The following is a 25,890-nucleotide window of genomic DNA, read 5'->3' as shown; positions in this document are numbered from 1 at the left end:
CACAAAAAGCAGGCATTCTTTTTTCCTTTCTGTTCCTGCCATTTTTGTGATGCAAGCTCCTTCTTAATTTGTTTTTGTGGTGCAACTTTCAATGAATTATGGATGTCGTGGGAATAAACAATATTCTGGTTTACCGAGAAGGATTGTAAAACCTTAAAAATAGTTTTTCGTTTTACACTGTAGCATTTCAATATAGATGATTCTAGTCTTAGTCTGATACCATAAAGAAATTAAAGAAATAAATTTTTTTGCCACCGCTGTGTCCAAGTATTTCATAGGATGTCTGCTCACGCTTCTTTTGTATCTAACCACACCTCATGTGTAAAGACAGTTTAAACTGCAACATGTCAACTGCTATCAAGCTTCCATGTAAAATTATTAAATACTATTAGTACTTAAATTTTTATTTTAAAATAAAAGATATACCCCTCTGCTTGAACTAAAATTAGTATGTAAGAGAAACTGCAGAACTTGAAACACAATTTCTTAACACAACTCCAGCAAAGAGGTCCCAGATAGACAATCCTAATGGACTGAGCTCTCTATCTTTTGTCAAATTATCTTGGATATCCATCTAACACACCTTTTTACTTGAAAAGTGGAAAACCAAACAGGGATTAAGAGGAAGTGCACTGCAGGGGCAGATGTGGTTGGTCTCCTGGTTGGTCTCTCCTGTAGTACTTCAGTGTACCTTCAGCTGGTCTCAGCAAGTGGACCTTAAAGAAAGGAGTTCAGAAGGATTAATTTTCTAGACGTTGGTTGTTAAGCTTATCTATCATCTAGACACAGGACTGGGTCAAGTCTGGTCTGAACCAGTTCCTGGGCTGCCCAGCAGAAAATCAGGTGGAAGTTGACATTTTACTGTTTTTTCATGAAGTTTGGGTGTTTTTTTTTTGTCTGTGGCTTGTTTTTGTTCATTTTCCCCTGTGAATATTATCAGAGGAAATACACATTTTCAATAATGGGTCACACTTCCTTCTATGTTCGCTATGCATTTGGGAATAGCAGTCTTCATCTAAATGTCTTGTCTTTCTTGGATTTGGTTATTTGAGATGTGCATTCTCTGTGGATGCACTGCTGGGTGAGCTCACAGTCTTTAGGCTTTACAGGGTGGGATGCAGTACCATCTCACTGAAGAAGCCTCAGCTGTGGAATTTGTTTCCTCTCTAATGTTGAGCGAACCCAAGTCCATTGACTTTGAAGGCATGGTAAAAAGATTCTTTCTCTCTGCTTGAGGGGTTGTAGGAAGTTGAAGTTTGTTTGCATTATGATTGAGAGCTTGTTATTTGATACTTTTTTTTAGTATTACAGTTGATTATCTTATACTGGGCATGTTTGATACCTGAATGAGACTTTGTTGCACAGGTTTACGTCTTTTTGCACTTTTCATAGTTTCACAAAAGCAAAAATCATAGCATCCATTTAAGCAAACTGTGATAAGATTTGTGCTTGTTTAATTTCAATGGAAGAACCAGAAAGAAAATCAGAGAGATGGCTTGTAGCCCATTAGAACAATTCATCCTTTTAGGTGTGTCTATATTGCTAAAGAAAGAGGCCCAGGAGAGGTTGGAAGCAATGGCTCGTTGACCGTCCATGCTACTCCTTGGCATGATTTTGGGCCTTGTGTACATGTGAGGTTGATTGGCTTGTTTCTAGTGCAGGATGGACGAAATAGCATGCAGCCTGTGTTGCAGCCCACCAGAGAAGTACATTTGCATCATGAAACTACATGTATGGATTACATACTTTAAAGTGTTGCTGTAGGTCATGAGAGAGTGTTTGAAGGATAACCCTGCAGAGCCTGCAGGAACAGTGCTGGAGGCCTTCACAGGGCCAGGCAGGACAAACCTGGTGTAGAGTTAATGTCTTCTGAACGTGCTCTCTGGGGTAAACTGTTCCCTAAGTGTCTTGGGAGAAGAGGCAGCAGAGACATAAGATGTAAAAGGGTCAATGAAGTGGGCAAACAGTTCATCATGTGTCTGATCAGTGGAGTGGTGCTGGCTAGTGGATTGCTCCCCAGGACTATTTTAGTTAGATGTGTCCTGTGAGGGCTAGGACTGAAAGTCCCACCATTTAACTTCCAGTTACTTGGGGTTTGGATCATTATATATAGTGTAAAGACAGTTTTCAAACTGAACTTTAAAATAAATACCTTCTTAGAAGGTTTCTTCAGCAAACTTTTTTTGTTTGTTTGTTTGTTTTTTGTTAAGGAAAGTAAAACTTTAAGGGGATTTTGATTTTGGAAAATAGCTTCACTGAAGTAAAGTGTGCTCATTTTCTTAGTGTTTCTCTCCTCAGAATAAAATATTTAAAATGTGAGATTCTTAGCACATGGCTAGAAACTGATAATTATTTAAAGCAGCTGCCTAGTTGCAATAGCTATATTTATTGCTGTGATTCACTAGCACATCAGGAAAAAAAAAGTGAAAATGCTGTGAATAAATAAAAGGTGAGAAATACTTAATCATAGCGGGTGCATGGTGGTGATTTGTTTTAAAAATCCAAACTATATTTAGTCTTTTATTAAAATAAATGACTCAGTTTCTGTTACATCTGAAAGTTATAATTATGTTATAAGCTATCCAAAATCAAATACATGAATAACACCTTTTTCCATGTATTGATCCACCAAACCTTTTAATCTGTAAGTACAGGAAAAGGATGCTCTTTGTGTCTCTGTTTCCTTGCAAAATTTCTGCAGGTCTCTAATTAAAAACATCCCCCTGTAAGCAGGTGACTGTATTCAAGGGAGAAGAAATACCTAACTATTTCAGCCATACTTCATACATTTCATGTCCATTCTGTTATTTTTTGTGAAGAAGTAATATACAACATTATTCAGTGTAATTTCAGCATGAAGAGTAAGAGCCACAATTTGACTTGAAAAGATTTTTTTTCATCATCTGTAGTTAATCCTCATTTCTCAATTAGTATATTGAATATTGTAACCGAAACTTTCCTCCCTTCTAGCCTCATTCCCAGGCAAATGTCCTTAGAAGGGAAGAATGAGTTACATCAAAAGTTTAACAAGTGATCCATTACTGTATGAAAAATAATGTGATTTAAGTTTGCCAGTGAAGTTGTTCATTGTATTCACAGAATTGCTCTTCAGTACAACCCAAATCCTTTTTGATAACAGCCCATTGCAAGTTCTTGGACATCACTAAAGCTAATTAAAAACAGGTGGATTCTTCCCATGTAGCATAACAACCAGCTGAATGAAATGTAGATAACTTGTATTAATTGTTAGAGAAGATTCCCCCCCAGCCCGCCCCAGACCTTATTGGAATGCTAGGATTCTCTGAAGCTGTGGTTCTGAACTGAGGAAGAATCGTATTTTAGCTATAATACCCAAATTACTTTGTTTATAAAACCTGAATTTTAGTTGGCACTGTAGAGAAGAGAAGGCCCTGAAGGAAACTTAATTTTTGAAACCTGATCTCTGTGCGAAAGTCTCTGTGAAAGTCTGGTATAAAGATTTGAAAGGTTTCATTTAGAAACTCAAATTTACATAGTTTAGTTCTATGGTTTGTTTTGGTTTTTTTTTAAATTTTTTGGTGTCTTTTATATTTTTCAAGACAGTTTATCTTTCAGGAAAATAAAAGCAAATGACTAAATGAGATAGCAGTATTGCAGAACATGAGCTGTATTTACTGAGTGTTCCATTTATGAATTAAGTGTTCTGTTTAATCTTGTGATTTATTATTAGTTAGGTAGGTCTCTTTAATTTCCAGGAGTTTGTTTTATGTGGATTAATGATACTGGTTTCAGTCTACATGCTTAGGGCCGTACAGAAGGAGATGCAGAGGTAGAGAGCAGGAGACCTGTGTACTGCTGGCTTGTGCTGCGTTTTCATGGAGTTGCCAGCAAAGTTCAGACTGCCCTCTTTTTCTGGGCAGAATGAATAGAAGGCTGGAAAAACAAATTGGCACCATGAAAATTTTTCGAAGACAGAACTACTTGTATCTGAGCCAGATGAGAGTGCTGAAGTGCATGTATCTTTGCAAATCAGGCTATGGAGAACAGTCCAAATATAATATTTATATCAAATGTCATTGTAATAGACCTCAAAGATGGTCCCTCTGTAACACAACATATAACCAAATGACCCAATATGAAGGGAATTTACGATGTTAGTCTTTCCAAGTCCAGCCAATTTTAATTTTAGGACTCCATTTTTTCTTGACTAACACAAGTTCTGTGCAGCCTCAGAAGAGAAGGTGAATAAAAGAACAGAATAAAATAATAGAACATTTCATGTATTTACATTTTCTAGTTTAGATATTCAGAATTCTAAAACAATTTTCCAATTTAGTCACTCTATGGGCACCTAAAAAGTTCAGAAAAATCTGAAAAATAAGACAAATTGAAACAGTTTGTGGTCTTTCATCATGTCACTGCTGAAATACATTGCTAAGATGGTAGTGAAGAGTTGGTAGATTAGAGACTATTTAATGTCATACATGTGATTTTTAATCTGAGATGTAGAAGGAAGATCTTGTGAGATGTGGAGTTTCTTAGTTGATGGCAACAGACTGTGCGTATACCGGAGCATATTTAATTTTTGTTGTAAATATAAGGTTCTGTGTGCTTTCAGGTGCCTGGGTTTAAGTGTTCATGATTGATCCCAAATTGCCACTTGTGGGTTATGCTAACTGGTTCTGGGTGAAGAGTAATGTTGCTGCACAAGTGTATTCAGTAACATAGTGTAATAACATACAGGTCAGATTTGAGCTGCTCTGTTGTCCATGTTCTCTGATAGTGGGCTGTCAAATCTCATCAAAATATATTTACACGTTTATTGATGAATTTTAGAAATAACTTGCAAAAATCTCCAAATCTTACTAACATTACAGTATTTTAAATTTCCTACATCATAATTATTTTCTGTTTCACTATGGGTCAGTGTTATGTGTTGTCTTTTGCACCTAGACTTGAGATTTTATGTAATAGGTGTATGCTGGGGCAAAGCACTTACTGTTCATGTACAATGGGAAATGCTAAAAGTGAGGCAAGATAAGACAGTCTTGTGTAACATACTGTTTTAAAACTTTACAAAAGTAAAAAGTTGATTCATAAAGTCTCAAGTTTGCTAGTTAAGAGCATAACGTTTCTTTTGAAAATTTGTTTTGTTTCATTTCTATCTTTATTGCAAGCTATGTCTCTTATTTTGAAATGGAATTTTGTGCACTAGAGAAGTATCATTTATTGTAAATGATACATTAAAAGACTCATTTCTCAAGCAGTTGGAATTAGATTTTTTCAGAGATGAACGTTTCTCCTGTGCATTGCATAATCATTAGATCTGTTTAAAAAAAGATTTCTTGAGCTTCTAAAACAAATTGCATTTCTTTTGTGTATTGGAAGGTTTTTAAGTGGTAGCATCTTCAGAATGAGTACATGTTCATATTGTATTGCTTCTGAAATAGCTGGGAAAATATAGTGATGAAAAATCACTAAACTAGAAAGAGCTGCTTGTGACATCAACAGTAGTTTAACAAGAAGTGCAAGAATAGACAACTTTTGAAAAAGCTTGCATGCAGGGCCAGTTTGCATGTGTAGTTGATGGTGGTGGTACTTGATGGGACAGGCATAGCTTACTTACTGAATTTCTACTATGCAGAGGTTGCAACAGGAAAACATTTTTGGACTAGTTTGTTTTTGTGGTAAAGCGGTGGTTTTTGTTTGCCTTTCCTACAGAAAATTAAATACTTTCTCTGTATTTATCAGCCATTGATGATATCACTCTTTGTACATCCCTGCTATAACAGCCACTGCAAAGTGACTGTATTGTCCTCTAATCTAGTGGAACAGTTTTTAACATGTCCCTTGCTTCATCAGCCTTTTTGCTGACTGGGAAGCCCAATAAGTACCTTTGCCAGTGGTAACTTAGAATCTACTAGTGAAGTGTGGGCATTTATCAACGTTACAATTTTCAAGTTGAAGTCAAAATTCCTTTGTTGACATATTTCTTGAATGTGCTTTTATTTAATAAAGAAGAAACTATGCACTTCAGGAAATGGTAATCTTTATTTACTGCTATGATGGGAAAATGCAAATGAAGCAGAGAATTTTGTGATTAGTATTTTACAGAGCAGTCGTTTACTATAATTACATGTTTTTAATCAGTGGAATTATCATGTTCTATTAACCAGATTCTTTCTTGACTTCTTGTAGGATTCTAAGTAACAACAAGATCTTATGGTTGAAGAATGGCTCTTTCTTTGGACTGAGATCCCTGGAGAGACTGTGAGTAACTGATCAGCCTTGTTCCACCTTCAATTAAAAAGTCTTTGTATTTTAAATATAAACCCAAATATCAGATAATGAAGTTGAGATGTTCTGAACTGTATTACACAGTAGAGTTTCTAGGCAGTCATCAAGTTAAGAAACAGCATAAAAATGAGTGAATGGGGATGGACATGGAAAATACAGGAATGCACTGCCATCAGTTTGGAACTAAAATAAACATCCAGTCAAAGACTTGTACTACACTATGTACACTATCACAGTGAAGACTGGTATATGTAACGGTAACACTAATGTACCTGACGTATAGTTTGGGTTATTTAACTCATTGGTCTCCAATACTTCCATTTTAATTCTATTCTAATTTTAATTCTATTCTATATTTTAATTATATTCTAAAGAAATTGGACACCATTTATCACTAGAGCAGCCGATGTCATTGATAAAGCTCAATGATTGTGCATATCTAGTCAATATTTGGAGAAGGGAAGAGGAGCGAGATTTCCATATGATCTGCTCAGGAGCAACTAATGAGTTAGGAAGAAAACATTCTGAAACTTTGATGGAATAAATGCTCAGTAACAGCTATACTGCAATAACACTGCTTTCTGTATATTTATGTCACTCATTCGAGAATAATCACTTGAGCAAGTCTAAAAGGCTATTTTTTTGTATCTATGGGAAACGTACTTTGCCAGTGCATCTAAAATGAGTAATTATATCATGCCTATTTTAAAACATCTCCTGCAGCTTAAACTAAATTATTTTTATATCGCTTTGTAAGAACACATTCATTATGTAGAGCTGTTGATTTAAAGTAGTAGCTACCTTCATGATTGCATGAATGTATTCTGTGTTGTATGAATGTTTCCATAGGCAAAAAAATTGCATATTAAAATCAACTTTAGCTAATATTTTACTGTATATGTGTGTGTGACATGCATGCTGTTTATGGTTGTGTAATAAAGTGGGTAAGTATATGATACTGAGATATTTGAATATTCTAACTGCAATTTAAAAAGAAACAATGTATTTCAAGGTCTGGCAGAATCCCTTAGGGACCTTGAAGGGTTAGGATAAAGCTAACTGTCTGAACAGTTATGTAAAGGAATACTAAATTTTCTCTGTATATAGTTATAGATGTAACAAATACTTCTTTAATATTGGCAATATTAAATGGTATGAAATGAAGAGTAGTTGTGTATATTTACTAACTGGTTTAATCTTAGGTGTAACAATGATATGGGGTTTATAAAGAAGTTTACAAATATTTTAGACAAAAGAACTTAGGGGATAGGATTACAAATTTATTGCAAGAAAGGAAATTAGTAAATTCTAATGTACTGCAAGTAAAGCATTAGTGTTTAGAAACAGAGGAAAACATTTTCTCTGGTGTTGGTTTGGTTTGGTTTTTTTAAGTTTAATTTACATTGGGGAATGATACTGAGCATGTACTTTTTAAAACTTTATTCGTTATCTAGTGAGAGAAATACTTCAACCTGAAGAGACATTGCAAACAGTATTTAGAACAGTGTGTAGCCTCAAGTATCACCACCATCTAAACCTTCTTAATTTTATTGTATTGATTTTTCACAACATTACAGATAAAATCAGTGAGCATCATCTCATCTGTATATGGTGCTATTTGGCCATGACGTTAATACAAAATCCATAAGTGATCCTTGAAGCAAAGACTAGAATTGAGGTGATGACATTCCCATCAGATTCGGATGCTCTTGTCTCTTGTCCTCTGACTCCATATACTTGTCAATATCTGCAAAGGCCCAGTGTCAGCTGGCGGGGTGAGAACAGCTGGAATAGTCTACTAAGAGGTGGAAGCAGTGCATGTGAGGGAACTACATCTGGATTAGGGGTCCTAACCCTTGGACAAAGGTTTCCCCAGCTTTTCCTTTTCCACACAAGCCAGTTCAGAGCAGTACTTCAGATGCTTAAAATGGAGAACTATGACAGCAACCGTTGTTGATGTTCATGGCTCATCAAAACAGATCAAAAAGAATTTTTCTTCCTTGCCTGAAAGGGGAGGTAGAGAATCTTATGAAGTACAGTAGCAGGAAAACCCAGCTTCCTTTAAGATAACGTTAAGTTTAGAAGATCAAGTGGTTAGAAACGCGGGTGTGCTGGAGTTAAGGATTACTCATTTAATTTGACCACTCCTTGTGGTCCAGCAGAACAAAAAATTTAGTAATATGAATGCCATAGAGACAAGAATTATGCCTGTCTGTAATTCTTTTGTGGTTACCATGAGATCATGAGCCAGAAGAGTGCTAACTTATGTGGAAAATGAAATCATTCAATGTCAAACTTGAAAACTTTAGAGGGGAAGTAAAATTTCACGTGGAACTGAGTGACTTGCATATTCTGGCTCTTTCCTATCCTGGAGTGCTCAAAAACACTTTTTGAGTAGAGAATGGTTTGAAGCCCTACTCCAATAAGCTAGTGACAACTTTCCCCTTATTATTTTGTTTTTCAATGCATGTCACAACAGGAATCGGATTATCGAAGTGTCAGTCCTCCCAAGTTCTGGTGATTTCTCAACAGTGTGTTACACAAGTGAGAGACAAGTGAGAGACCTCACTGAGCAGTTGTCTCAAACTAGGACTCCTCATTTTATGCAACTTTAATCAAGCAAACCGAGAAACATAAGTTGTTTGTCCCTTAACTGTGTATTCTAAGAGTAAGACAGAATCGATTTCTCTAAAGCTAAGACTATTGTAGAACTCTTATATTGTGCATGACATGCAATTTTTTCAAAATATAGTTGGACCTGGTTTGTATTTGTTCCTGCAGACTTCTCAGAAAATTGCCTTTTTTTCAACCATAGCATGAATATTACAAGGTTTCTATTTCAGATTGTCTTAAATTTTGTTACTGCTGTAAAGGAGATCTCATATTAGGTTTTCAGGGGATAGAACCAGCCAGCCAGGAAAAAAACATGTTTGGGGATACAGTTATTTCCCTTTTAGTAATAGACAGATAATCCCATATTTACTAATACTTTATTAATATTAAAAATGAAACATTTAATAATGTCTGTAATAAAAACTATTTAAGTGATAGTGATCAAAATACATTTATGAAATATTAGTATTTTTACTGCGCAGTTTGTAAAAGTGCTTTGATAAACACCATCTCACAAAAGGTCCTTTTTCTGTATTTTGTATGTGTGCGAACAGTGACTCATGAGTGATCTGTACTCTCTGCACTTAGTTTGAATTTTCTAAAACTAAGAATTACTGCCTTGTGCTGGTTTGGAAAGGTTGACTCACGAATGTGTTATGGCATCTGGATCATGATGCACCTCTGTGCTGCTGGGCTTACTTTGTAGTACTAACAAGAGGCATTAAGTGAATATCATTCCTTAAATACCATGTGAAAATAAAAACTTTCTGTAAACTTAGTTTTGTATGGTGCTCAGTTGTATTGGCCTTGACTACTCCCTTGATTTGGATGAAAATGAGAAGTGTAGGTAAGAAACTAAATAAACGTTTTTGAAGCAAGTGTGGTAATGAAACCGTTAAAATACGAAGAGCTTTATGGAGTTTAATCGGAAGAGATCTACAGACCATAAATTCTACAGATGAGAGCGAGCACCTTCAACCCATTTCTGTGATACACCCTGTAGAGATTGCTTCATATTCAGGAGGCTGAGAGTTCAGTTTAGATTTGAAGCTTGGGGCAAAGACTTGACAGCTTGCAATGGTTTCAGTTCCAATGCCTTCCCTGTGTGTAGTCAGTGTCTTATGTTCTTGGGAGATGCATTGATCTGAGCAGGACAGCATCCGTTGTTGTAGACATTTAAATAAGTTTCTCATATGCTCTGGGTGCCATAAAAGAAAGGCAAATTGGGTTTTCAAAGTCATGAAGCAGTGAGATAGTCCTTTCAAGTAAGTTTCAGCAATCCGGAAGCTGTAATTTAGTTAAAATAGTGATTTTGAGGGCCTGAACAACTGAAAAATTAAGCGTCTGTATAATTTGATGGTATAATTATTCCATAAATTAGAACAATGTATTAAATAGGAAAATCTGTGGCTTACAGTTTGATTTTTTTAATTACTATTATTTATTTATTTATTTATTCTTAACGTCTGGGCAGTGGAGTTAGCCATTGCTATTACCCAAGGAATCATAGGCAGTATATGGTATGGACCCTGCTCTGAAGACATTGCAGTCTCTGAACAGTGTGTGGCAAAGTAATATAATTAGTAACAGTTGTGGAAAGTCTTTTTATGCTTGAGAATATTTGGCCTCTAAATCTCTCTTCTGGAAAATTCCATAGTCCACATTATGCTTCTGGGGACAAGGACTGAGGTTGCTGGACCAGCTGTGCTGGACCCAAAGTCAAGATCTAGAGTAGGAAACTAAATCTTATTCACTCATCCTGATGTCAGCTGGCACGAAAGAGTATGTATCTGAGCTATTATCCACACTACTCTTTTTCTTACGCTCCACAACAACTGCTGCGTCCTGTTGCCTGGATAGCCCCTGTCCCGCACTAAGTCCCCATGTTACCTCTAGCTGGGGGCAATCTGTCATGGTGGCTTCTCCGCTATGGGCTTCCTCGTGCTTAATGGAGCTGATCTGGTATTTGCGCATTTTTAGAAGTGGGTGTACGAGGTCTCTCTCTCTCTCTCTCTGTTTCATAACCAAATGTACTTTTTCATGAAGTTTGTAGGAGCATAATTACCTCTGAGACTGCTGCTCCTTTGTCCCCTGTGGCTGAAACTCTTTAACAGGTTCAGAAGCTATTTGGAGGGAACCAGCAAGTAAAAATAAAGAAACATACACAAACAGACCATGATTGCATAAGCAGTGTTTCCTTGGGAAATCAGGATGAAAGATCACGAAGCACGATTAACATATTTTTCACAGTTGACCCAGAAGAAAAGCATGCCAGGCACTAATACTTCAATAGTGACTGTTTTACAGAAACTTGCTGTTATATTTTCCCAATATTCCTAGACATGTTTCTAGACAAAGAAAAATAATACTGAAGTATTTGTAAGAATTTAGCATTGAATTTATTTTTTGTTTTACTTTTTTAGCTGTATAGATCAGTCTTACTCAACCTGGTCTCACTTAGATTGTGTGTACTTTTATTAAGTGTTGCTGTATCGTAAAGTTACCAACTGTGTGGCAGTGCTATGCAGTCACATGTTGTCCTCAGTTATTATTAGATAAGATTGCATAAAACCTACTTTCAGTAGATTTCAGTATGACATTCTGCAACTATATATTGTGCTGTGCAATTGAAGTAATAACACATTAACTTGAGGGAATGAAAGGGCAGGAAAGGCAAGCAAAACAAATTAGACCATAGAGAAAAAACATGTTGTTAAAGAGCTGGTATAAAAATATGGTATTCAGATGTTCTTTAGCAAAACTCAAGTGATGAAAGGGTAAAATAGAAAGGTTTTACATTTTGATATACTGATGTGCTTCTTTAAACATGCAATTTATGTTCTTTAAATTACTGGCCACTTCATTTCTTTTCCTGCCTATACTTTGGAAATGTGTGTGCACACACACATGAAGAAACAGAGATGGTCTTCCTAGGCACTGTGAAGGATTGGACAGCCATATGCTTAAAGAAATTGTTAATTTTATTTTCAACAAGACATCTTTAAAGTTAGAAACTTCATAAATTAAATTTAGAATTTAGAATTACTTGTTGTTTTTTTGATTGTTTTAAAAACAGAAAAATACTAGTTATTATAAACTAATAATATTTCAGACTGCAATTGTATGACTTTTTCTTTTTTTTTTTTTTCTGAAGATCTTGCAACCAAGGCATGTGCCCCTAACTTCATGCAAGTACTTTTAACAGAAAATAGATTAATAATCTTGGAGACCTCAAATGACCACATTAATTAATCTCAAATGCCGCAAAGCCATGTTTAGAGAAATGCTGTGATGTTACTTAGGGAAAGGGCAATATTAAATTCTGTTTCTTAGAGCTGTCTGTTGTGTGAGTAGTCATGGCATGATTGAAACTGTTCAGTTTTATCTATTTTTTTATTTGGAGAAATATGGAGGAAGGAAAATCAGTACAAGTTCCTTTCAAGCATCTAAAGTTTTCTTGACACTTTTTCTTGTATTTCAAGTCCCACATGGATTTAGTAAATTCTGTATATCTAGTTGATAATAATAACAAATGAGTTTTTTGTTTAATTTCACCTTAAATGGTCTCAAAGAACAAAAATACAAATGCTCCAACTGTTATTTTTCCTTGTCTAGTAATATGTCTAGGAGTCCTGTGAAAATATAAGCAATTTTTCATGTTAAATTTCTTATTGTGTTGGCTTATTGTAATTGTTTACAAAAAACCTCATTATGCTGCATTACTATTTGAGCATATTCCAGTAGGTGAGGAAGGATGGGAATAACCATGGGGAATGATTTTTCTCCTGGAGCGAGACTATCTGTACTTCGTGCACATACTCTAAATTAGACTGAAAACAATTCATATTCCTCTTGGTGCTCATTGAACTTTGAGTTACCCTTTTGGTTTCAGTGTCAGATTAAGAGATTGTGTTTCTAATTACAATGATGCTAGTGTTTTCATGAAGCCAGATAGTTCCCTTTGTCACTTCTAGAAGCAGCTAATATATCTGGAAGTTTTTTATTTGATGTTAAGTATGCTTGCCTGCAATATATTCAGTACTAAGGCAATTATAAACATTGAGCTCAAAAAGGAAAGCTCTGAAAATGCAGAAATTACTGAAGGTAAAGTAACTGTTCTGCCAGGGAGACATCTATTGTCTAAACAGAGACATCTGTTTAATATCTTCATCAATGACATAGACAGTGGGATTGAGTGCACCCTCAGCAAGTTTGGTGCGGTTGACATGCCTGAGGGATGGGATGCCATCCAGAGGGACCTGGACAATCTCGAGAAGTGGGCCCTTGTGAACCTCATGAGGTTCAACAAGGCCAAGTGCAAGGTCCTGCACCTGGGTTGGGGCAACCCTGGTATCAATACAGGTGGAGGGATGAAGGGATTGAGAGCAGCCCTTGAGGAGAAGGACTTGGAGGTACTGGTGGATGAAAAGCTGGACATGAGCTGGCAATGTGCGCTCACAGCCCAGAAAGCTGTATCTTGGGCTGCATCAAAAGAAGTGTGCCCAGCAGGTTGAGCAGGTTGGAGCAGGTCCAGAAGAGGGCTACAAAAATGATCAGAGAGATGGAACACCTCTGCTATGAGGAAAGGCTGTGAGAGTTGGGGTTGTTCAGTCTGGAGAAGAGAAGGCTGCGGGGAGACCTTATTGCGGGCTTTCAATGCTTAAAGAGGGCTCATAAGAAAGAGGGGGACAGACTTTTTAGTAGGGCCTGTAGCAACAGGACAAGGCGTAATGGTTTTAAACTAAAAGAAGGTAGATTTAGACTAGATATAAGGAAGAAATTTTTTGCAATGAGGGTGGTGAAATACTGGAACAGCTTGCTCAGAGAGGTGGTAGATGCTCCATCCCTGGAACAATTCAAGGGCTCTGAGCCACCTGATCTAGTTGAAGATGTCCCTGCCAATTGCAGGGGGGATTGGACTAGATGACCTTTAAAGGTCCCTTCCCACCCAAACTATTCTGTGATGCTATTGTAAATAACAGATTTGAAGGGTTGGAGATACTCAAGAAATAAAGATCTTTACAAATACAGGAAGGGGGAACAAGCTATGAACATATGTCAAGCAGCAGACAGATCAGAAAGAGGGAAGAAAGTATTTACCTGGATAATAATTATTTATCACTTAAAATGAGGATAGCTTTTTGTGAAATTAATGTTTTTTAAGGCTCATCCTGAAGCATGGAGAGAACCAATTTCTACCAAGAAAATGACTGATAAGCTAGTAAATTGGACTGTATTTTTCAGAGCTTAATACACACAGCTGCTTAGCCATCTCATCTTTTCATTGTTCATGAATGCCATGGTCAGCCATTGAAAGATATTTTTGTCTGGGCTTGCACCATATTCCTGGATTAGGACCCGATACCTTACCCATCCTGGGGCTCCTTCCACATCTGCTGCCACCAGTCTTCCTTTGTGGCAGTAACAATGCAGATGCTCTGGGATTTTGCCTCCCTTTGGTGCTTGGTCCTCTGCCATTATGATAATTTTGGTCATGTTACTCAATAACGCCAATGTCACATTTATTCTGATACAGAGAGAATATAGAGACGTCCACTTAAATGAATGTGTTCTTCAAATATCTAACTTGATGTATCTGTCAATGAAGTTTGTAACACTTAAAAGAATTATTGCTAAATAATTAAATGCATATCAGAAAAAAGTATTTTTTCCATAAAATCAATTTAGTTCCATAAAATCCCATTTCTATAAAAACACTTTAATACCTTACAATTTTAATGGCATGGATTGGTGAGCTTGGTATGAGTCTGATATCAGACTGAAAGGAGATTAAAAAATGATCCTTGTAGTACCATAATATCTTCAGTTCCTCACTTTTGAAGATATTTTTTAGCATCAAATATGGATTGCTCATTAACATTTAAAACATTTGAATTATATCTTGTAAATCATGCAAAAATACAAATTTATTTATTTATTTATTAAAAATAAAATGTAATGTTGTAATGAAAAGTTTCCCCGATCACCTGAGTTAGCTAAAATTATCTTATTCATAGTGGATAAATTTCTAACTGACTGTTTAAGTTGGACAAATTTATTGCTTGACAGTATTTATTGACAGATTTCTTTTGTCATCATCTGATCCTGGAAGATGCTACACTTTAGGCATTGCATTCAATTAAAAATACAGCTTTTTAGCTATTATGTCTTTTACTTAAAGGTAATTAATCCTTCTTAATCATAAAGGTATTTGTGTAAATAGGGAATTTTATGCATGCTGTAGCAAATGCATAACAGTCAGGTAATATAATAGTTATATACAGATGTTAAACAAGAGTCTTCTGAAAGAAGTGACTTTTATGTGAGAAAAATTATTAGAAATCAGGGACTCTCTTCTTTTAAATTTTGCCATAAGTTTTAATTCAAGTATTGTCACGTCACTCGATCTCTCTCTACCTCTCTGTGTTTTTCATCTGCAAAATAGTATTGCTTATGTAGTATCTCCAAATCTAGTAATACTGGAGGATCTCAATGCATCTTGAGAGAAAAGACATTGTAAGAAAAAGTACAACCATGATTATGTAATACCAATTATTTTACACTTCTGCCTTATATAGGTTGAGTCATTTATTTATTTTTGATGTATTCCTTTTAGCCTGACTGGGAAGCAGTCTTAATGGACACAAATACATCAGTGCAGATAGAGGATACTGATGCTCAGTTGATGTATTTTGTGCAGCTCCATGTGTCAAAAATTCAGTTGTTAGCTAAGTTTATTAATAAATATAACCCTCACTTTTTTGTAAGCAGTGAAAAGGCAGCAGAAAATGTCTTGCATCAGGAAAATTTTTAGCTTTGACTTCAACAACTGAAGTAACTCTCACGAAATCCCATGGAACCAATCTGAGCATGGTGTGGGCTGAACAGCACAGAGTATGTGTGGGTGTTAGACAGGGATGGCGACGACTCTCAACCTGTCATCTTTGGTGACTGGGCTGTCTTAGTGACAAGACCAAGGTAATGCTGGCACATACCTGAGAGGACTGTGACAATTGCTAGCAGGGTTGCAGGGGATGTGGCTGAGGTCATACTCTTGTTGTTGTCTTGATAGGCTTTTTAGGCTCACTTTTAGTCCACACATAAATTTGGTCTATTCTTCCAGTAATATAATCTGGTGTAATCAAGTATCACAGGAAAAATACAAATAAGATGGATCCATATATAAAACACTTGTATTAACATACTGTCATTAAAAATTGATAGAATCCTGCTAGCAAATAGGTCTACTTGTAAAAATGTATATTTTTATTTTCTTTTTTTTTAATGGATGGAAGTCAGCTGTAGCTGTCCTATTGAAAGTATTATTTTTGTTCTGTGAACAATATTAAATTAGAAATATGCTGAGCAAGAGTTAATGTAATGAACGAAATCCTGACCCAGCACTAGGAATTTGAGTCTGCAGAATTGCTACTCCCCTTGTCCTGGTACTATCATCACAACCAATATACACGTGTATTTTCTGGGTTCAGTGTTGTAAGTGTAAAATGAGAGAGATCCGTGGATGCCCTGACTACTGAAGCTTGATGAAAATACCTGCCTGGTTACATAAGCAGCAAGGGGCAACAGCAGACCTGAAGCATCCTTTGAAAACATCATGGACCAGAAAACTGGACTTGGAAAAAAACACTGTTGGTCCTCACGTAGAAGTAAAGGAGTGCAGGGTGAAATGTGTTTCAAAGTAGATATTATTTGGCTGCAGGCAGTATTTTAATGAATTGCACAGAAGGAGGATATCTAATTTGCAATTGTTGCATAGAAACTTTGAGAAACCAGAGAAGGAGAAACAGAGGCAGGATCAATGTCACTAGTCAAACTAGGCAAACTTAATTAAAAATTACCTTATAATTTTAATTCTGTGGTCCTTTATGGATCTCTTGATTACATCCTATGACTAACAATAAGTTACTCATTTAGTACTGCAAAAGTTGAGTATGTGCATTTTTTTGAACATCCCCCCCCAAACCCCAACCCACAAACAAGCAAACAAAAAACCTCCCCAAACTCTCAAAACTCCAGAAACTATTATGTCCTAGTGTGCAGTATCAAAGAGAGATTTATCACTATATCAGGAATTATAAAACTATTGTTATAGTTTTATAATATAGGTTTTTTCTATTTGTTATAGAAACAGAAAAGTTAGAAGTTAAAAAGAAAATTACACTACCTTCTTTCTAATAGGCATACATACTGTGAGTCTTACAAGAATGAAGTAACTATCAAGGCACTTGTAATCTGACAGAAAGAAATTTTTTTTCCCCCCTAGTCATTTGTTATCTTCCAATACAAAGTCACAATACAGACTATTAAACATCACATACTTTATATTTTAGAGGATGAGACAACAAGAAAATACCCTGTATGTCTACTTGGGTAGAGCTGCTACACCACAATGCACAAAACCCCCAGTAACTCTAAAAGGAGAGGGTGTTTCCTTTTGGATATTAGTGCTGTTTAAAAATAGCAGTAATTAACTCTGAAAAATAGGTTAGTAAAATCAATCCCATAGTTTTAGTGCAAGGCTCCAGAACCAAGTGTGTTTCCCGTCTTTTCTTTCTACTGTAAGCCTGTTTTTTGTTTGTCTCCTAAACTGCCACATTCATTTCTCTGGTTATTGTGGTGTTTTTTCCCCTCTGATAGAAACAACATGGGCTAATAGGCCACATCTTTGCTCTTAATTCCATGCTTCATAAGGAGACGTAAGACTTGCCAGCACTGCATTCCATTGCAGGTGCTGCTTATTGGCATGGTGGGTGTTTATGCCATTCTGAATGTGCTGCTGGGATTGTATTTCTCCAGTTCTGGTGTGAACCTATGGTTTCAGCTTAGGCACGAAGTTTTCAGCTGCTGGTATGTATGTGATACAGTAATGATATTTATGATGTCAGTGGTTTGCCAGGTTGCATTGCTATACTTTTGAGTGTAACTATTTGCATTTTTTCCCCGACAAAACAGATTTGTGTTGGAAATGCTAGCATGACAAAATAAAAACATTTTGTGGGAACACAACAGTTTTGGGAACATCTTTGTTGTAGATGTCAGTATTTCATTTCAACTGTTTTGTATTCACAAAATAGAATATTTTGGAATGATAAAGCTGAACTATACCACTTAGGACTGATGCAAGCTATATACCTCTTCTAAAAAGAAATGGCAGATTGGTTGGAGAAGTAGGAAAAAACAGAAATGTGGTTTAAGGGCAGTTTGTATGAAGTCACAGAGCAGCATGCTGGGAAGCCAAGCGGATAAAAATTAGGGTCAGTTGAGCAATAACTGAGCTAATCTTGTGAAGTAAACTGCGAGGTAAGTTGATAACAGAGTCCTTGTGTTCAGTATTTTGTGGTTTTGATCCCTCAGCTGTAGGCTATTGATGGAATAATACTTTCAAACTCTGAAAAATATTATAATATTTCTTGTATTCATATGCAGTGTGGTCTTTAGCATGTTTATGCTTAAGAAGACCAAAGTTTGATGCCTCATCTGGTAGTATCTGGACATAAAATGTGAAAGACCTTGAGTGCTGAATAGGAACATCTCCTCAATGTCATGGTGTGCTCAGGTAAAAGTCAGTATCAGAAGAAAAGCTCCAAACTCCATCCTTCCCTCCCAGAGAGTTTTCTGGGGCCTACTGATACCTTTTTTTGTGTCTCTATCTCTCACTTGATATTAATTGACAGACGTTTCTCATTTGCTTACTTAAAAGAAAAAAAAATTATATGTAAGTTGTTCTTTTCCAACAGTTCAGGTCTATAGACTAGCCTGTGAGGTCTCTGATGAAAACATGCTATTACTAATTCCTGTCATGCTAGTCCATGAATCCTCCGAGAGTACCCAATGACCCTGGGAGCTTGTTGCCCTCAAAACTTCTGGGGATGCCTGCAGAAAGCATAGCTTGTTCTCTGACACTTGTACTTCACCAATAATCTCTGAGAAGGCAAAAAAAAAAAAAAATAGAATGTACTTGAAAAGAAATAGAAAGAAGGGCTATGTTTTATGCCAATTTAGTTTAAAAAAAACCAACTCCCCAAAATGAGTTGTCTGAAGTAGTTAGGAAAGCTGATGTAATATAACAGCTGTGGGCAGTTTTTCTCCCCACTTCTTAATATAGACAGAATTGATTAGTTGGGTGTAGTATAGTGCTGCGTGTGTCAAGTAGGTACAAAATGGTTGTTCTCACGAGAAAATTGCATGCAGACTTAGCACATGATAAGCTGTCTTGTGTTAACACAAATTGCCTCGTTCTTGAAATGGAAAGTGACTGGGAGAGCTATAGAGGATGTTTGTATAGTCTGAGCTATGCACATATTCTGGGAAAAAAAGAATTACAAAATTCCTCTATGCTCTACTTTAGAAAGTGTTTTGCTGAGGAGAATACAGAGAGAAACATTGTGCTGGAATAAAAATGTGTATTTTTATTTGCTTGTGAACTTGAAAGAATAAAATAAAATTGTTCTATGAAATGATAGTGAGCTTCATCTTGTAAGAATAAGCAGTTTGAGTTAAAAATAAGCCACTTGAGTTAGCATAAGGCAAGAAACTTGTTGAAGCATAAATAAAATGTTTTTATCATGCCTTTATAACCCAGAAAACTGCCAAAGGGGCAGCTTGAAACTCTTAAAATCAATTCATTTCTGTCTATGAAAAAATACGAAAGATGCTAAATCAGGAAAAAATATTGTAGTTGTAGGTACCTGAAAAAAACATTTATTAAAAAGCATACCCTCTCAACCATAACTGTAACACTTTTTCTATGATGTTATAATTAATGGCCAGTGAAAGAAATTTTTACAGCTAGTGTACATTCCCCAGACACATGGTGCATTTGTTATTTTCACTGTGTTCTTTCCATTTTTTTTATGTTCAATATTCACATTTGTTTCTTAATGCAAAGTAAGTTAATACTTTCTTAAAGACCTTAAAGACATGCTTTTCAGCTGAAATGGGAGTTTAAAGTACATTGTGTTCAGAACAAAACAGTGTTTTCTGTACTGTGTCAGCAGCTAAGTTGAGAATTTGATAGCTTTTTTTCCCCTTTGTACCATTAAATGCTTTTAGGTATTTCTGAGAAGTGCAAGTGCCTCACAAGGGAGAATTCTCCCATTTGAGTGAAGTTTGAGTACTGTATTAAGCTTTCCTACTGTACAGAGTTATGTGAACTTACAAAAATATTTAGGAATGTAAGACCAGGATGGGTTGCAGCCAGGCTGAGTTTCCAGGGATAAAAAGAAAATTTGTTCAACTTTCCCTCTCATCATGTACACCATAAACTAGCCACTCCATTAATTGCTTTCCAGCACTCCATTAAGAACACTGAAACTTCAGTTCAAAATAATGTCCCTAAAAATTATAATGTGTCAGGAGAAGAAATTGTAGTGTGTCACAGGAGTTTTTTTACTTTTTCTTTTTACGTGTCTTTGCCACCGTAATCAATACATCTTTATCAGTCCAAATCTGACAGTTACTTTAACCGTGAGTATGCCAGCAAGGTATACCACCACAGACACCTGAAAATTTTTCAGTACTGGACCAGTTCAGGTTGCCAGCGTGACCTATCCAATGTTCCCTCTTATCCTTTTTTAGTGAAAAGGGAGGAGCAGGGGAAGTTCCTGAAGCAGTGTTCTGCATCAAGCAAGAAACAAAAAAATTTTGCTGGTCCTTGCAGATGCCCTGAGAGGATTCAACTCTGTATATGCAAAAATTCATGTCACAACCTGCAATTTCTAACTCTAATAAGCCCTATCCAGGCATAAAACCCCTTCTGTAACAGTTTCAAACTGCATTTTGAACAAACCATTGGAAGGTGGCTCCAAATCTTTATTTCTGTAATAGCTAAACTTTTTTTTAATTTCTACTTTTTCTAATCTGTGATCTAAATGTATTCATAGCCTATTTTTATCCATATGATTTTATAGTACTGTTATCCTTTAACTTAAACTAATTCCTTTCTCTTTGTAGGGTTCACCATTTATAAACAATCGTGTAATACTCACTTTCCTTGTGTAAGCAAGCCAAAAATATGATAATCTCTTAGTGACATCATGAAAATAACCGTGAAATGTATATATCCTTAAAATAAAAAATTATGGGCACAAAGCCTGAAATGTATCTAAAAGCAAGATTATTATCTGCAAAGATTTATTTTGGATGTAATGACAATGTGCTCTTTTTTTTTTTTTTATATATAGCCTAAAAAATTGACTTGAATGCTCAGAAAAGTACAATTTCAGCTTAGTTTAACATTCAGAAGTGATGTTCATGTTGTAAAACTCTCATACAGCTGAATACAAGGAAGATCTCTCTGGAGCATCTACATGCAGTAAATATCCTTGGGAAATTCACAGGGATTTTAGGGCTTAGGAAGTCTGTATAAAGCTGCTTTCTCTGGTCTTGTGTAACCAGCCAGTGCTGACCGACTTGTCACTGAGAGAAGCCCAGTGAAACTTTAAAGCTTCCTGCTGATGATATTGAATTGATTCCTATGTTTCCTCCTATTTTTATTTCTGTTGTCCCTATTTTCAGGTTGAGTGCTGACATTGCTGGGAGGTTCTTTTCTTTTTGCCTTCTCTAGAACTGAGAATTCACTAAATTGATCTTTTTTTTTTTTTTAATTCAAACTGTCATCTGCACAGAGATAGAGAGCAAAATACACACCTTTTGTTACAGGCCTTTTCTCCCAATTTCCTTGCATTCAGGTGTATGAGTAGTGGTCTGTGATGACTGCTTTGTAGTTTATTTGTTTAAATAAAATTAAATGCTTTTTCTTCAGAAGCAAAACATGACATTTTACTTATTTTTTCCTATAGACTCTATTATTGCACAGCAGCTGCTCCCTGGTTTTATATACCTATCTACTCACGTATTCAGATTCTGTCTTACCGTAAGAGGAGAAAATTCAGCTTAACTAATAGCTCTGACATAATTTCTCCTTTGTTCAGCCATTTCCTACTTTTTGACTTGCCTTGTCCTAACTTATGTTAAGCAGTGACAATGAAAGGAAAGACATTTAACAAAAGTAGAAAAATGGTTTCATAAAATCATAAATATTAGCAGAGGTGTGGAGGACACGTGGAACATGGGAAGGCACCTAAGTGTTTGGAAGGGGTTAGCAATAACACGTGTTGGAAGTGGTCTTTATGCAGACTTTCTTCTTTCATTCATACTGCCATAAGGAAATTTCTGGTCTTCCCACCTCTGTGTTGAGTTGCTGTGCTAATGGATGGATGTCCTAAAGTTTTATTTTCTCATTTCATGTCTCTCCCCTTTGAAAATTCCCCAAAGCTCTCTGTTTTTAGGTGAAATATTCATTTCCTAGGCATGTGATTCCTAGAGCGTCATAAAAAAAAATAAAAAAAATCTGTCCTTTGTCATTGTATTTGTGTTCTTACATTGTTCTGTCTGCTTATTCTTATGTGTTGAAATAACCTACCAAGACACGTACTTCATTTTTATGTGTAGTATTCTATACCTGTATAATTATTTAAACAGTTCTATAAGGGTGCATGAAGTCTTATATTCTTACTTACTTTTGGTCCATTTCCCCCACAAATCCAGTAAAATATTTTAATGTGATGATTCCTTAATAAAAGAATTAAGGTTTAATTCTCACATAAGTGAGCTAAGCAAAGTTTCATTTCTTCAGCCCACCTAATGCCTCTCAGTAGCCCTTGTGGCTTTCCACACCTCCACGTTATGGAGGTGCTATTCCCTAACGCTCCACTCTTTTCACAGGAACAGCCCCTGTTTCTTCAGAAAACATAGCTGGCATGCTGCTGAGCAGTCATTTCATTAGCAAGCATTTTAGGAAAAAAGATAGGTGTAGGCTGGGAAGTGAAACTCTGGTTGATATCTACAAAAAATATAGAATCATAATTTATGAAGGATTTGTGCTGGACACGTGAAGTTGAGCATATGCCAGCAACCAGACCATGAACTCTTCAGGACTCTGGGCTCATGCCAACGTATGCAAAAGCCAGTATAGGCATGTCATTGTTGCTGCTGTTGCTTCAACTTGTGTAACATGCTAACACGTGGTGCACCACACTTTCTTTTGCTAAATGAACCTGGGAAATTCATTTCTTTAAATATTTGATGTGTCTTAGTGAGGTTGAGGTTCAACGGACTAAAACTCTAGCATTTTTAATGAACTGTAGAGCATTAGCTGTGCGCTTTTTATTTATTTTAATCCTCGCATGTTTCAGAGGTTGTAAATCTGTTGCTTTAGTGTACACTATTGAAGTCACTGGTGGCACGCTATGAAGAAGTCCCATTGATCGCCCAGTTTTCCTGGTAAGTTAGTCACATATGAAAGCAGATGTGGATACTGTTTTCATTAACTGCGTTTACACAAAACTTAAAAAATGGCTGGGAAGGGTAAACAGCATGTATACTTCTTGTGATCCATAGTCAGACTTCCATGAAATGAAGAAAATTTTCTGAAACCAAAGCTTTTCTGGTGACCTATTTAAGTCATTGTGTAGTTCAACAATATTTAAAAGATGATATATGGGATATATGAAAACAAACCCTAATGAAGTGTGCTGAGCCAGCAAAAAGCAGACAGGATCACGCAAAGTATTATCAGTCTTGCAGAATGACTGAAAGAACCTTTTATACTGGCTTACAGGTTTTACTGTCAAACTTTAGTAATGGGCTAATGTAAAAAGAGTAATCTGTGAGAGCAGCTGCTGCTGACTTTCCTAGTTCAATCCACAGGCTGAAGTAAAACTAGAAAAGGTACCTTTTCTTGTTTCAATATTGAGATAGTAGCAGAGCTGGGAAACTTGTATTGATCTTGACTTGAGAACAATCCTTTTACATGCGATATTCTTTTGGTAGTTACCTCTAGCTCGTAAGTCGATGTTCTGACATTAAGAATAGCACAAATCATCATGAATTTCTAACTTAGAGCTACACAGGAGCGTACGGTTTACATCAGTTGCTAGGATAAATTCAGGTTAGTTAAGTATGAACTGATAGATCAGAACAATACTGCCAGTTTGGCAATATTTGTTCTAAATGCAATTACCTTTCATTTCCCATTGAAGCTTCAAGCTCCTGTGTGAGACAGAATGAGTATGGATTCAAAGAAATTAAAAAAGAATGCATGTGATTGTATTTAAATATCAGTGCCAATTTGCCAGCCGTGAGCCTGAAGGAAGGCAGCCTGCCTGCTCCACCACTCACCCAGAAAGTTAGCAGAACGGTCAATCAGCCAATTACCCAGCAAGCTGTCTACATCCCAGAATGCTAAAAGTCAAAGCAATTTTTTTGTTCTTACCGGCATTCATTTCTCCTTTTGCACGTCAGCTCTTCTGTGCATTTTCTATATGTTACATTTGGGAATGTGTAAGCTTTGTTTTCTGGCTTATTTGCTTGTATTTTCCAAATCATATATTTATTTTATTATATTGCTGAAAACAAGGGATTACTAAGTGTTCTTTTTATTACTATTATATTTGCCTAAGTGTACCCATTTAGTTTTATCCTACCTGACTTTATAGAATTAAATTGAAGGTGGTTGTTTTTCTTCTTATTTGCTTCATTCCTAACAACATCAGAGAAAAGACTTAAGGGAACAATGCAAAGAAACACAATCTGAGGCACTGCTGCAGGTCATTATCCTCTGACCCCTCTGTGCTCCCTCCTCCTCTTCTCTCGGAGATGGAGGCAATGGAAGCGATTAGAGCTTACCACACCTTGCGGAGAAAGGTTACAGTTCGGGTAAGGAAAATACCTGTAGACGTACATACACCACCGCTTGACGATTTGTGCTTCCTGTTTCCAGATTCTTTTGTTTATTATTGGCAGGTAACCTTTATCAGAAGATTTTTTTGACAGCTAATTGGCAATAGTCATCTCAAAATTAACTGGCTATTACCAGAGCCAATGAAGTATCCTTTATCTTAACCTAAACAAACCTCTCTCTCTGAAGTGATGCTGGAGGTCAGTCTATTCTTGATATAACGCAATTTTCATTAGCAACAAATACATCAGGAATCATTTGATCTGCATGATTTTTGCTTAGAATAGTGCTCAACAGTCCAGTTTCTGCACAGTTCCTGTACTTCGGGATTGCTTTGGGTTTTTTTATATACTCTGAACAGTCATAAGTTTGCGTATCCATCCTTGGTTTGCTTGGTTGCATGACGAATATGGTCATAAATTACTTTTTTGAGAAAAAACATCTAATTTACTGTACCATAGAACTCTTTCTAAATATGTTTTATGGCCTATTTTTATAACTGTTCAGTAGAACTGTATACAGTATTTTCCTAGAATGTAATAGATACTCTCATTAAAAGTAGTCTTGTGATCCTTTAGGTAAATGTAAAATTATAGAGATTATTTGTACAAAACTTCCCTTTAGAAATCTTCCAAAATGCCAACAAAACATTTTAAAGGTTAAAACTTTAATTTTGAGATCTCTTTCTTTTTCTCTATACAAAAGTATCTTCTGAAAGCTTAGTACAGATTTGTTCTAATTCTGTTTTTTTAATCTCCAGTGCGAATAATTTCATCAGATCTTTTGGCTGTTGTTTGGTTCATTTTAGATTAAGCCAGGGGTTAACTTCTTACAGACATTCATTAAAAAGCAGCTGGGTTCTTTCTGAGGGCAAATGGAAAAGTATTTTGGCCAAGATTTAAAGAAATTATGCAAAATTGAGATTTTTATCCACTCCCCTCTCCTCCCTCAACACTTTTATGTTCAGACTTTAAATATTCAGACTTGAAATCTGGCAGAGATTTGTCCCTGTTTTTCAGATGTGGTCTTGCACAGTTCAATAATGATCTGTTTTCATTTGGCTGAGATGCAAGCTTTTAAACAATATACATTACATTTGTGCAAAGATTTATATTAAACAATGAAATCAATGATCTAACAGCATTCACTTGTTACGTTTTATATGTGTGCGTATCATATATAAACACTGTGGAAATTCCCAGTAAAAGTCATTCTTACAGTAACTTGCTGGATTTGTGTGC

The 25,890-nt window shown here is 36.0% G+C and overlaps 1 protein-coding gene across 1 annotated transcript in view; it reads left to right on the top strand.

Moving 5' to 3' along the window:
* The window catches only part of ADGRA1 (adhesion G protein-coupled receptor A1), a 285,341-nt gene that overhangs the window by 39,627 nt on the left and 219,824 nt on the right, over positions 1 to 25,890 (top strand). Inside the window, exon 2 of the mRNA XM_087767270.1 lies at positions 6,178 to 6,249. Coding sequence (XP_087623396.1) covers positions 6,178 to 6,249 — 72 coding nt within the window. The remainder of the gene's footprint in view (positions 1 to 6,177; positions 6,250 to 25,890) is intronic.

Source organism: Nipponia nippon, unplaced genomic scaffold (genome assembly GCF_047370975.1).
Source record: "Nipponia nippon isolate SJK-2023a ecotype South Korea unplaced genomic scaffold, ASM4737097v1 scaffold_3, whole genome shotgun sequence".
Taxonomy (NCBI): Eukaryota; Metazoa; Chordata; class Aves; order Pelecaniformes; family Threskiornithidae; genus Nipponia; species Nipponia nippon.
The sequence above is the reverse complement of the archived record's forward strand: the minus strand, read 5'-3'. Positions and strand labels throughout refer to the sequence as shown.